Raw genomic sequence first — 13,878 nt, 5'->3', positions numbered from 1 at the left:
TGTTTAGATCTATATACATACACATTTAAGGGTAAAAAATTGTCTAATATTACAAAATGTTCCTCAGACACTGCAACAGTTACTGAATACTTGTGCTAATTTATGAAGATCTTCAGAAGCATGAATTGGAGCACAAAGAAAAGCAAGACAACGGCTGCTTGGCACTCTGGGAAGCAATACTTTGTATGCAAGAGTCTTTTGCATTCATGCTAAGAAGGAGGATTTGACAAGTTAATTTATCTTTTCTCTTACCTAAGCATTCCTGCCACTCAGATCCTTCCTGCACTTCCAAACTGTGCTCTCTCACACTCAGAACTTCTCAATATTCTGATCCAGACACCTTCTGTTTTGAGAATCTAGGACAAGAAAGGCAAGGAAGTGTGTCTCCTTAGGGCATAATACCGTTAGGTAAAAAGATGAATGTCTAGGCTTACAGGGTTGTCCTGTCTAGAGCTCATACCAACTGACAAGTGACAGAGATTCCCCTCCCCCAGTCTGCTTGTGAGTGTTTATGACATGAGAGACGCTATAAACCACGGGTCTCAGAGTAGAAACTCCTCTTGCCTGAGGCCAGGGCAATGCTGTTTTAAAAACTAATGAGAAAACATGCAAACTTTAATGGGGTGCCAGACTGTTCTTCAAAAGCACTACAGTGAACCTGCTGTAAAGATGGACATCTAAGGTCATGCTGTAAGGTACTCCTGGTACAAACATTTAACAATGATAGTTTAAAAATTATATACAAAGAGAAAATTTTAATAAGACGCTGCCCACTACCTCACACTATAATCAGCAATTGATAGAGATGCAACAGGACTTGAATGTGAAAGATAAGAACAGTAAAACTTGGGACGCCTGGGTTGCTCAGTTGGTTAAGCAGCTGCCTTCTGCTCAGGTCATGATCCCAGGGTCCTGGGATCAGGTCCCACCTTGCTCCACGGGGGGTCTGCTTCTCCCTCTTCCTGCCGCTCCCCCCTGCTTGTGCTCTCTTTCTCTCTCTCAATAAAACTCAGAGAACACTTAGAAGAACTGGGTTAGGCAAAGAGTTTTTACATGGAACACAAAAACACTAAACATAGAAGAAAATATTAATAAATCAGACCAATATAATAAGAGTATCTCTTCATCAAGGATACTATTAAGAGAGTGAAAGATCAAGCCTCAAAATAAGAGAAGAGATTTGCAACATATATAACCATCGAAGGCTTCAAATCAGAAATATACCTTAAAAATCTACTAAAAAATAAAAAAAGACAAACTAATTTTAAAGTGGGTAAAACACTTGAACAGGCATTTATTTCACAAAAGAGGAAATCCAAAATGCCAATAAGCAAATGAGAATGTGCTCAACATTATTATGCATGTTGAAAATGCTAATTAAAACCACAAGGAATGAAACAAATAATACGTTGTATGTTAATTCTAAAAAACCACACACACACACACACACAAGGAGATACCATTTTACAACCACCAAAATGGTGAAAATGAAAGACACTGATGATACCGAAGTTTGATGAGGACGTGCAACACTGCACACAGGAGCATAAATTGGTACAGCCACTTTGGAAAACTGGCAGCATCTATTAAAGCTCAATGTACACTATCCCTATGATGCAGCAACCATACTCCTAGGTATAGGAGAAATGAGCATATATGAGCACAAAAAAGCATTATAAGAATATTCAGGGGCACCTGGGTGGCTCAGTTGGTTGAACGTCCGACTCTTGGTTTCAGCTCAGGTCATGATCTCACCGTTGTGGGATTTGAGCCCCATGTTGGGCTCCGTGCTCAATGCAGATTCTGCTTCAGATTTTTTCTCCCTCTCCCTCTGCCCCTCTCCTCTCCTCTCTCTCTCTAAAATGAATAAATAAAATCTTAAAAAAAAAAACCCAACCAACCAAACAAAAGAATATTCATAGCAACTTTATTCATAGTAGTAAAGAATTGGATATGCTCATCAATAGGAGAGAATGGATAAGCTATGGTATAGTCATAGAATGGAATACTATGCAACAGTAAAAAGAAGTGACATATGGCTACATGGAACAACATGATGGGGTCATAAATATAACTGTATTCAAAAAGGAGCCTCATAACCAGAGTCCATGCTATATGATTATAGTCATATGAAATTCAAGAACAGGCAAGACTAATCTATGATGATAAAGCCAGAATAATGATTGCCTGAGGGTACTGACTAGAAAGGGGCAAAAGGGAGGCTTCTTGGGTGTTGGGAATGTTCTGTATCTCAATCTGGATAACGAGTGGCCAAGTATATGCATATATAAAAATTCATTGAGTGAGACCATTACAATTAGGGCACTTAATAGATGTTATATCTTTAAAAAAAAAAAGTCTACTAAAAAAATAGAATAAATATCCCAGCAACTGTTTTCACCAACTGAAAGAAATCTGAAGAGGCTTTTTGCTTTTACAAAAAAAGCCCTTTACCATACTAACTGAGGTCTTTCATAAAAGGGAAGGGTTGGAATGTGAACTTTCTGAAAGTGGGGGGATACCTCTATTCAGATACAGAAAATTGTTACAGAAAATTTAGGTCATACCAAAGTTTGGTTCTTTGAAAATTTGATTTTTTTTTTTAAGTAGCCTCAACTGTAGGGCTCAAACTTACAACCTGAGATCAAGAGTTGCATGCTCAACTTACTGAGCCAGTTGGGTATCCCCCAAATTTGACTTTTTAAATATAATTTTCAAGTTATTCAAAGAGATAAATACTCACATATTGCCCTAAAAAAGCAGTCAGCCACTTAGCCTGAATTCAGAAGAAAGAAGTCTTCATTTCTTTTACTTGCTTTGTACCTTTATTGTAAATGGTAGGTAGGCTGACAAACATATCTGTTAGAATTTAAGACAAAAAACAGTGACAATGGGGAAAAAAACCTCTTTTTACAAGGGCAGTGTTCGGCAAAACACATTTAGGCGTATTCATATTAAATATGGAAAGTTGTTATTAAGAATAATTAAAAAGAAAATTAAAAATAAAAATGAATAAGATGGCACTAATGGTATTTGGGGCAAGTCTAAGACTCATTGTAGAAATGAGGATTTAAGGGGCACCTGGTGGCTCAGTCGGTAAGTGTCTGCCTTCAGCTTGGGTCATGAGCCCGGGGTCCTGGAATAGAGCCCCGCATGGCATGGGGCTCCCGGCTCAGCAGGAAGCCTGCTTCTCCCTCTCCCACTACCCCTGCTTGTGTTCCCTCTCTCGCTTTCTCTCTCTGTCAAATAAATAAAGTTAAAAAAAAAAAAAAAGAAATGAGGATTTAATTGCATAAACGCTTGAAAACTAGGGAAAAATAATTTATGTCTCCGAACCTTAGGAATCATTTTATAATTGTTTTTCAGTAATTTTTCCTTAGAAGGAAAAAATTTATTTTAGAGGTTATGAAAACAAATGTCCGGTCATTACAGCCACTTTTTCCAGGGGGACGTTGGCTCAAGGAGCGTCACACTAAGGCATGTCTTTATTTTACAGTCATCATCAAGCTGCTATCTCTAAAAACAGGTGCCTGTGACAGAAAGGACGCCACCCTGGCCCAAACCTGCTCGGCCACCACCTGATCCAGACTCAGCCCTTGGAGTCGGGCCCTCCGTGGGGACAGTTTCAATCTCCCTGTGGCTTCAGGCTTGTTGGTGCTTTACAGGAGCTGTGTTGGCTTGGTAGGAAAGAATACAGCAAAAAGGTGCTGGGGGTTGCAGTAACATAGATGGTCACAAAACTTGCCTTTCTTAGATGAGAAGGCATGTCTGAGCAAGGGGTGCTAGATGCACCGAGGTGGGGTGGGGGCGCAGCCATGCTGTCGGAGGGCGTCGAGCAGTGTAGCCAATGGGAAGGCCCCTGCAGGAAAGAGCTTCCTGAGCTTGGCTGGAGCTCGCCACTCCCTGGGGAAAGGGCTAGGAGAGGCTGGACTTTGCCAAGCAGATGATGGAGTTGAGGCTGTATTTTATTTTATTGCTTAAAAAATTTTATTTATTTTCGGAGGGAGAGAGAGAGAGAGCACAAGCAGGGGGAGTGGCAGGCAGAGGGAGAAGCAGGGAGCCCGGATTCGGGACTCGATCCCAGGGCTCTGGGATCATGACCTGAGCCGAAGGCAGACACAGAACTAACTGAGCCACGCAGGCATCCCTGAGACTGTATTTTAAATGTTGTGAGAAGCCATTAAAGGGTTTCAAGCAGGGAACTGTGGGATCAGGTTTGTACTTACAGTTTTAAAACTCTGTCTTTTGAAGAGGGGATTGTGATAGAGCCAGGGTAAAAGCAAAGAGACCAGTTAGGAAGTTGTTATTAGTAGTCTGGGCAAGAGATGATAGCTGTGGAGAGAAATATGAACAGATGGAACATAGAATTTATAGGTAGAGATGACTACTGGTACTTACTAAGAACTTTGAGTGAGGAACTAGGGATATAAAAATGAGAAAAATCTGTTTTATTTTTATTTATTTATTTTACTTTTTTAAAGATTGTATTTATTTGAGAGTGAGAGATTGAGGAAGAGAAAGAGAGAGCACAAGCAGGGGGAGTGGCAGGCAAAGGGAGAGGGAGAAGCAGGCTCCCGGCAGAGCAAGGAGCCCGATGCGGGCTCGATCCCAGGACCCTGGGATCATGACCCGAGCCGAAGGCAGACACTTCACCGGCTGAGCCACCCAGACATCCCAAGAAAAATCAGTTTCATTCTCAAGGATGCCTAGTGAAAGATAAATACATTTAAGAGTTTGCTATGTATCTTTCTGAACATTGCTCTTGCTTTTGCACTCACTGGACATATACAAAACTGGGCTTACCGGTCAGTGTGGCTGTTTTTAATATAAATGGTATTAAACTGTACAGGGTTCATTCAACAGTACTTCTTGGAGATCTGTCTATGCTATTATATTTGTATAAAGGTCATTCTTTTAACAGGAACATAATATTCTATAGTACTAATATGCCAGAATTAAACTCCAGGGGTCAAACTGCTCCCTACAATTCCTACTCCCCAAGCTCTTCATTTTCTAATTGTGGCTTCCTTACCTAAGTAAATTGTGTTAGTCTCAATAAAGAGGTAAACTGAGGCAAGCTCAAATTACCAGAAGTTGAATTTTTTGGGAATAGCAAAGGAATGCCATTCAGGAAACAGATGCTGTAGCAAGCTACAGGTGAATCCATTGAGGGCTTGGGGTGGGCTGTATTTATGGGCAAGGAGAAAGTCCAGCCAGAGTCCAAGCATTTAAGTTCATTGGCTTGAGGATGGGAAGAGATTCTTAGTGCATGTTCATTGGTCAGGAGATAAGCCTTTGTCTTCTTTAAATCAGGCATTTACAGGAAATCATCTTCAGTTCTTAAGTTCTGTTCTTTTGAGGATGCATGTGTGAGATTCTCCATTGCATATAGTCCAGTTCCATTTTATTTTATTTATTTTATTAAGTAAACTCTACCCCTCACGTGGACCTCAAACTCACAACCTGGAGATCAAGAGTTGCATACTCTACCAATTGAGCCAGCCAGGCGCCCTCCTCTGGTTCCATTTTAGATTGAAAGCCTTTCACAGTTGTAAATATAAACCAAAACATTGCCTTTTATTGTCTTGGTACTCACTTCGTAAAAGGGCTCTGCACCCAGGAACTTACTGAATGCTCACAACAGTCTGATTATGAAGAGGCAACAAGCCTCCTGAATCCTTTGCCCTTGAAATGTCCCTGCCTGGTATTCATAACACACTTTGAATAGGCCTTGAAACTGTGGGCCTGCAGCCTAAGGCAGTATGTCATCTGGGTGCTCTGAGCAGGGAAATAATGAAAAATAATGTTCAGTTGATGTCACAAGCCATTCACCATTCAGACAGTGATGGTTTTCAGGATGGACTGAAATGAGTTTGTTTTCTTCTGCTTCAAAACATTCTGGAAATAGCCTGCCTCCCGAATTCTGAGGCTGGCTGTGGAGAGGGGAGGTGATGGGTGAGTTAATATTAAAGCTGGGGTTTTCCCCCAACATTTTATTATGGAAAATTTCAAACATACAGAAAAACTGAAAGAACTGCCCAGTGAACACTCCTATGCTCACTACCTAGATTCCATTATTAACATTTTACTGATTGCTTTATCACCTAATCTGTTCATCTGCCTATTTGACCATTCAGTTTTTAAAATTTTTTTTATTTTTATTTTTAAAAATTTTTTTAATTCATTTTTTAATTTTTAAAATTTTTTAATTTTTTAAAAGATTTTTATCTGAGAGAGAGAGAATGAGAGAGCGCGTGCGTGAGAGCAGGGGGAGGGGGAGGGGTAGAAGGAGAGGGAGAAGCAGACTCCCCGCTGAGCAGGGAGCCCCCCAGGATCATGACCTGAGCTGAAGGCAGACGCTTAACAGACTGAGTCACCCAGGTGCCCTAATTTATTTTTTAGAGAGGGAAGGAGAGGGGGGAGGGGTAAAGGAAGAGGGATAGAGAGAATTTTTTTTTACTTTTTTAAAGACTTATTTATTTATTTTTGAGAGAGAGGGCACGCAGGAGGAGGGGCAGGGTGAGAGGGAGAGAATCCTCAAGCTGACTCCCCGCTGAGTGCACAGCTGGTTGCAGGGCTGGATCCCACCACCCTGAGATCATGACCTGAGCCCAAATCAAGAGTCGGACGCTTAATTGATTGAACCACCCAGGTGCCCCAATTTATCTTATTTTTTGATAAGCAAGCTGCAGATGACACTGTACCCCTAAACTTTCAGCATGAGTACCATTAACTGGAGTTTAATATTATAACTTTTAAAAAATATTTGAGGGAAATCTATATCCAGTAAAATGCACAGATCTCAAGTGGACCATCGCATCAGTTTGACAAACTCCTGCATATGGAACCCAAACCCCTATCAATGTCTGCTGCCATCATGATGTTAGACTTTGATCTGGGGATCATAGCCTTTAAGATTCCCATCCTGGTGTGGTGAGAATGGCTAATAATCTGCAAAACCTCAGTAGAAGCAGGAGAGAGGAGCAGTGCTAAAGTGAAGCATACCAATCACGCAAGAGACTGTCCTGATGGAACCTGACCAGAGTCTGCCATTTCCCACCCCGCCCCTCTTCAGGCTAGACTCAAGTTGGGAGAGGCTATTTCCTTTTGTGCTGTCTAATGTCACTGTTCAGATAAAACAAACTATTTTTCATTTTAAAACATCACTCTGCATTAAAAGTCAAAAGAACACAGAGAATCTGGAAAAAAAGAGAGAAAATTAACTGGAAAAACGGGATGGCAAGGGGAATGTTTCCAGGGAAAAGCACATTCCTTAAGGCATCTCTGGCAGAGAGCTACATGGCATGCAAAGAATTTGATAATACTCACATTATGACCCATATTACACAAAAATTATGACTCATATTACAAAAGCACGCACTTGTGAAGAGCCCCGAGAAATAGAGTTGGGCTTTTAAAAACTGTTTTAGAAAGGCCAAGAGTGCACAACTTTCAAATGCAAAACTGGAATGTGCACTCCACCTTACTAAACACCACCCTCCTCATTGTCATCAACAATGAAAACGACAGTTTTCAACAGAAAACGCTGAGTCGAGGTGTTTTTTTTTTTTTTTAATTTTTTAAGTGTGAAGCCAAAATCAACACTCATTCTTTTGGATGCTGCTTAAATTTTTTTCATGGTTAATATGAATGCTAGCGATATCAATTTTGAAAACTATGGAACATTATATAAAAGAAAATAGCAAGGTTATAATCCCACCACGCAGAGATGAGCCCTATTAACAAACTTTTTGTATTCAAACTTTTCACACTGCGAATAGCTTTCATTTTGACAGTGCTTTTAGACAACCGTTCTTTTTAACTACCGGTGCTTTTAAACAAAAATTACAGAAAATATTAACAGTCTTTTTATCCTCCAGCAGATGGGATCCAGACACTGCTGTAGGAAGAAAGCGTTCTTAATTTAAAAAAACTTGCGCAGAAAAGTATTTAAAAAGAGAAATAGAAAACATTACGCCTTTATTTTGGTGAATTAGCAACAAAGAAAAGGATTAGCTTGGACGGGTTCTTTTCAAAAATATTTTTTTCCTCTGGCTCCCGCTAGGGTGGAGGAAGTTGTCTCTGTGCGGAGAGGGTGGAATCGAGTGGAAGGACAAATAACTGGGAGGCTCTGCCTCGTTCGGGAAGGCGGGGGTCGGCTGGGGGGGCTGCGGAGACGGAGGCGGCCAGCAGGTGCTTGGGCTCCAGCCCCCTACCCCCACCCTCACCCCTCCCTCCTCCTTACCCAGAGCTTGGCCTCGCCCCCTGGCGGGCGAGCGCTAGGTGCCGAGGCGCGGGGGTGGGGGGCGCAAACCCCGCGGGCAGCGGGAGGGAGGCCGGCGGAGGGGGGCCCGCCCGGGCCCGACACACACCGAAAGGTTGCGACCCGCCGGCCCGCACCCCCAGTCCGCAGCCCCTGGGAACATGTCCGCGGCCGGGGCGCGGAGTAGAACCCCGGGGAGCAGAACCGGGGGAGGGCGTGTGCCGTGGCGGCGGCGGCGGCGGCCGCGGAGCCGCTAGTCCCCTCCCTCCTGGGGGAGCAGCCGCCGCCGCCGCCGCCACCATCAGCGCGCGGGCCGCGGCCGGAGCGAGCCCAGCGGGCGGCGCGCGCGGGGGAGGGCGGGGGCGGGGAGGGGGGTGGGCGGAGGGGGGAGGGGGGGGGCGGCCCGGCGGCGGGCGGGGGCGCGGGGGGGGGGGGGGGGGGGGGGGGGGGGGGGGGCGGGGGGGGAGGGTCTCGCTCTCCCGGCGACCAGAGCCCGAGAGGGAGACCCTGGCGGCGGCGGCGGCGGCGGCGGCGGCGCCTGACACTCGGCGCCTCCTGCCGTGCTCCGGGGCGGCATGTCCGAGGCTGGCGGGGCCGGGCCGGGCGGCGGCGGGGCAGGAGCCGGGGCAGGGGCCGGGCTCGGGGCGCTGCCCCCGCAGCCCCCCGCGCCGCCGCCCGCGCCGCCGCAGGGCTCCCCGTGCGCCGCCGCCGCCGGGGGCTCGGGCGCCTGCGGACCGGCGACGGCAGTGGCGGCGGCGGGCACGGCCGAAGGACCAGGAGGCGGCGGCTCGGCCCGGATCGCCGTGAAGAAGGCGCAGCTGCGCTCGGCTCCGCGGGCCAAGAAACTGGAGAAACTCGGAGTGTACTCCGCCTGCAAGGTACTCGCTCGCCGCTCCCCGGCCGCCCAGGGGGGCTAGGGCCCTGCCCGCGGGACCCCCGCCCCCTCCCCCTCCAGCCCCCCGCCCCGCCTCCCGCCTCCCGCCCGGGGCCGCTGCACCGCGGAAGTGCTGCTGTCGCCCGCGCCCAATTAGCTGCTTCTCGGACAAGAGTCCTGTTGGGTTGGACGGAGGGGATCGCTCAGATCGGGAGCCTTTCATTCTTCCCCTTTGGAAGGAGTTGCCTCTGCGTTTGCGCTCCTGGGCTGCCCTGGGGCTTTGTTGCTCTGTAGGAGTTCGCCGGAGGCACCTTTCAGAGAGTGGAGCCGCGCTTACTAAGTGGCGAGCGTCCCAGGGCCAAGGAAACTCTTTTGGGGGGGATCTGAGCGACCCCTCTTCTTCGTTCTCTCTCCATGTCCCATTGGGAGGAGCTGAGTGGAAGGGAGTGAGAGTGAAATTGGCTTCAGGACTCCCAGCGCTTTGGGAGATCGAGGGGGCGGAACGCGCGGGGTGGGAACGTGGGCACAGCCCGAGGCGAGGGTCCGGGAGCTCCCGGCGCCCTAGGCTGAGGGCGGAGGCGCTGCTGCGCGCGGTGACAGCCCCGTCATTATTGTATTATTACTTGTTTAGTTAAAACGCTGTCCCAGCTGCTCGAGGTGTAAACAGGATTTGGCAAGGTGACAGCCCAGCGCGGCGGGCACTACGGCTCAGTTTGAGGACGCGCGTGTCTTGCCATCCCCTTTCCATCCCAGCTCTCGGGCCCTCCCCCCCCCCCCCCGTAGCCCTTCAGCTGCAGATCCAGATGTGGGCGCCGTGCTCCCGGGGTGGGAGGATTGCCCGAGGCCGCGGGGCAGGCTGGCCCTGCGCTGTCAGCAGCGGCTTTGTTTTGACAGGGTGACAGCTGAGGGGGGCGGGGACTTGGCCTCGTCAGCTCCTGCGGCCTGTGGCTGAGGCGGGGAAGAGACACTCACACACCTCCCATGTATATCTCTGGCCTGCAGCAAACAGGGTCAAGTTCCCAGAGTCCAGATTCCCACAACCAAGCTGCGGGGGCCACTTCTGAATTTTGATGTAGTAAAGATTATTAATCCTGCTGGAACCTCTCTCCCCAGTGATGCCGTTTTTAGTATTTACTGGAGCTTCTCAACCTCAGTGGAATGTCTGTGCTTACCCTTTTCCCCACACCATTCACATCCTCACGTATATGTTGAATGCCTACTGTGTACCCTACTTGGGTTTACTAAATATTTGCTGAACGAATGTAGGATCTGGCTCTAGGGCTCTTCAAACTTTAAGGTGCATAGGAATCCCCTGGGGAGCTGTTTCAGTGCTAATTCTGAATCCGTAGGTCTCGGGTGGGGCTGAGATTCTGCATTTCTAACAAACTCTCAACTGATGTGATGCTGGTCCAGTGACCACACTTCAAGTAGCAAGTCCCTAATTCAGACCTGAGCAATATTATTATTAATCCCTTTCGAATTCAGCCAAGAAAGCAAACTGCCCTCCTTTGAGGGCAATACATGGTTGGTATTTTTGAAGGACTGCAAAAAAAAAAGAGAAGGGTGAAGGGCCAGGAGGTGGTTATAAAGGACATAAGACTAATGGCAACAAGACCTGGAGTATAGTAGGCAGAAGGGAGAACTGTGCCCTGAATTGAAAACAAGCTCAGTTACGTGGTGTACTTGACGTTCAGGAGCCGGAATGGGTTCGTGTAGGAACTGTCAGCGTTTCTGTCCTGGCTTTTTTTTTTTTTTTTTTAATTTATTTTTGAGAGAGAGAAAAAGAGGGGTGAGGGTCAGAGGGAGAAGCAGACTCCCTGCTGAGCAGAGAGCCCTACATGGGGCTCAATCCCGGGACTCCAGGATCATGACCTGAGCCGAAGGCAGTCGCCTAACCAACTGAGCCACCCAGGCGCCCCCTGTCCTGGCTTTTTATTGGGTGCCCATCATGAACACCTTCTCTCCCAGATGCCTACTGTTGCCCTAAAACCTGAGAACTTCCCTGAAGTTTTGGTCCCCAAAACCATGAGCCTGTATGTGCCCTCCATTGATATTTTTTTTATCCTTTCAGATTTCTGAGAGTGAGATGTAGCCTCTTTTCTAATGTTTGTGACTTTGCGTGTTTCATGGTCACATTCACAATCAGACTTTTAGGAAGGGAAAATTCTCATTAAAGGCCTCGCTTTCTGCTCCTGGGAGACTCTGGAAGTGTCCATTTTCATTTGCTCATTACTTCAGTTAATATTCATTCAGTAAATATTTAGAGGGGTCCCAACTAGGTGCCAGGCATCGTGCTAGATGCTGGGGCCATGACACCCAGAATGTGCTCTCCTGGAGCTACTGAGTGTATGTGTATGTGTGCACGCACGTGCATGCGTGTGTTTGGGGCCTGGGGAGGTAGGCAGTGAACCATGTACAATGACGTGAAAAAAACCTGCTTTCTTAGGGTAGTGTTGGAACTCAGAGGAGGGCAGTTCTTGGGTGCGGTAGGAATGGCTTCCTGGAGGAAGTGTCAGTGGGTGCTAAGGACTCTTGGCAGTGCAGGGTGGGGTGACATGAAGCTTCTTGCAGTGGAGAAACTGAAAGCACTTGTGAAAGCTTGGAGCTGGGCCAGCAGGAGCTAATGCTGCATTGGCTGAGGCCACCAGGTTGGGGGGCAATGTGTGTGGCCAAGAAGGCACTGCGGAGTCTGGGAATTTTAACCTGGGGAGTGACGTTCTCTCAGATTTGCCTTTTTTTTTTTTTTTTTTTAAACTGTACTTGGTTGGGTGTGAGGGGAGTGTGAGAGAGCAGATCTGTGGTTCTTTCTCAGCTTGTCTCCATCCTTCACCTAAGAAAGCCCCAAAAGGACCTGTTGTCACTCATGGGCCCCTTGGCATAATTGGAGGGAGTGGAGAGGTGAGAGAATGAGGAGGGACCTGGAAAGAGGTGAGTAGTTTACTGGGGGCTATTAAAAGAAAAACAGGTCCCAGACCTGATAAAAGATCGGGCCTTTAAACTTCACAAACGAAACAGGAGGAGGAGGGAGCTAGTTCACAGCCCGGGTGGTATGCCACACCCTGGAGAGAAGAAAAAAGAAGAAACAAACAAACTTGTTTTGCCGGATCCGGGTAGAGTTCTTTGAACTATGTTCTGGCAAAGGTTGCTTCAGAGAGTCACTTTGCTTCTGTGTGACACAGAGTAATCATTAAAAATGTAGATCTGACCATGTTGTACTCTACTTGGGACCCTTAATTTCTCTTTGCTGCAGGGCCTTACCACTGCTGTGTCCGGCCCCTTTTCAGGGCCTTGCATACATGGTTCCCTTCTACCTCAGGGCCTTTGCACGTACTGTTTACTGGGACTGAAAGCTCTTCCTGACTCCCTTTCAAATTAACTCCCAACTCTTCCTGCACATCTCACATTCCTTGCATTTCCTTTACCTGCTTGGCCAGACTTCCCAATATAAATTGTTTGGAACCCCCTTGTGCTTACTTTTCCTTCGTAGTGCTTTTATCACAATTTTTAATTTTGTGATTATTTGATATGTGTTTGTCTCTGAATAGATTCTAAGTGATGTGGTTATTGATTGGGTGAATGAACTAGAGAAGAGAAAGCTGAGGAAATGATTAGCTCTTAAGGATAGTAGTAGTGAAATTTTAGCCTGACTGCTTCTTGACAGTGGGGTAGAGGGAATTCTTTCACACAGTACATTTCTAGGTTTCTCACAGGTGTCCACAGGACTGGGTTTTTAGTGTTATAGAAGAAACTTAAGTAAATGTATGAGTAGGCCAAATCTCAATGTCCTTGAATTTAATACAATAATTTACTAAAAAAGCCCACTGACTCTTCCTAATGAAACAGGCCATTTATACATGAAAGGAAGCAGTACGATACAGTGGCCAAGAGCATGTGCTTCTGAGTTCAGACTTGAGGAGATCCAGTACTGTGACCTTGGACAGTGACTTTACCTCAGGCTCCATTTCCTTGTCCGTAAAGTAGGAATAATAATACTGTCTCATTGCATAACAGGGAGGATTTAAACTGGGCTCATATGCACGAGGCGTCCAGCTGGGTGTCTGGCCCGTGGTAAGCCCCTAAAGCAGCCCAGAGTAGGGAGTGCACTGTTAAGGTGGAAGTCAGGAAAGAACGTGGGATTTAGAGAATCTCAAATCTCAGCTCTGCCACTTGTGTGACCCTGGGCACAAGTCATTTCGGTTTTCTCTGAGCCTTGATTACTTCCTCTATAAAATGGAGACCATAACTTCACCCTTGAAGTTAAAAGAGAAAGGGCCCTCCAAAGTTCTTGGAACCTAAAAGTGTTGGATTAATGCTGGGTAAATGTAATTGCTGCATTGTCTGTCAGAGTCAGTGGCCACAGAGCATTTATGGATAAGCCAGTTGCTTCGATTCTGGGCCGACTGCCATACTTGGAGAGTGACTCGGGCTATAAAATTAGGCTTCACTTAAAAAATAATGGTTGATAATCTAAAAGTAACACTGATTGTAGAATATGTAGAGGACAGAGGCAGAGAAAAATTATCCAACCTACCAGCCAGGAGCTGGTGAATGGGGCCCTAGAGCAAGTCTTAAAGTTGGGGAGAGCCCCCAACACCTTTGTTTGTATTTGTCAGTCACTCCTCCAGAGAGCTAATTTCTCTTTCAACTGTCAAAATCTAGAGCAGTGGCTCTTACCTAGGAGCCTCGTGCCGCCGCCCCCCCCCCCCCCCCCCCCCCCCCCCCCCCCCCCCCCCGCCCCCCC

At 46.9% G+C, this 13,878-nt stretch overlaps 1 protein-coding gene across 2 annotated transcripts in view; it reads left to right on the top strand.

Moving 5' to 3' along the window:
• The first annotated feature begins 8,783 nt into the window (after window positions 1-8,783).
• KAT2B (lysine acetyltransferase 2B) overlaps window positions 8,784-13,878 on the top strand; it is a 98,937-nt gene continuing 93,842 nt past the window's right edge. Inside the window, exon 1 of one of the 2 annotated variants that reach the window (XM_034993902.1) lies at window positions 8,784-9,141. In XM_034993902.1, coding sequence (XP_034849793.1) covers window positions 8,839-9,141 — 303 coding nt within the window. In that variant the 5' untranslated portion in view covers window positions 8,784-8,838. The remainder of the gene's footprint in view (window positions 9,142-13,878) is intronic. The other variant, XM_034993910.1, reaches the window with a different exon arrangement.

The sequence above is a fragment of the Mirounga leonina genome, unplaced genomic scaffold (genome assembly GCF_011800145.1).
Source record: "Mirounga leonina isolate KUSES-001 unplaced genomic scaffold, KU_Mleo_1.0 Mir_115, whole genome shotgun sequence".
NCBI classification, from domain to species: domain Eukaryota; kingdom Metazoa; phylum Chordata; class Mammalia; order Carnivora; family Phocidae; genus Mirounga; species Mirounga leonina.
This window is presented reverse-complemented; position numbering and strand designations above follow the sequence as displayed.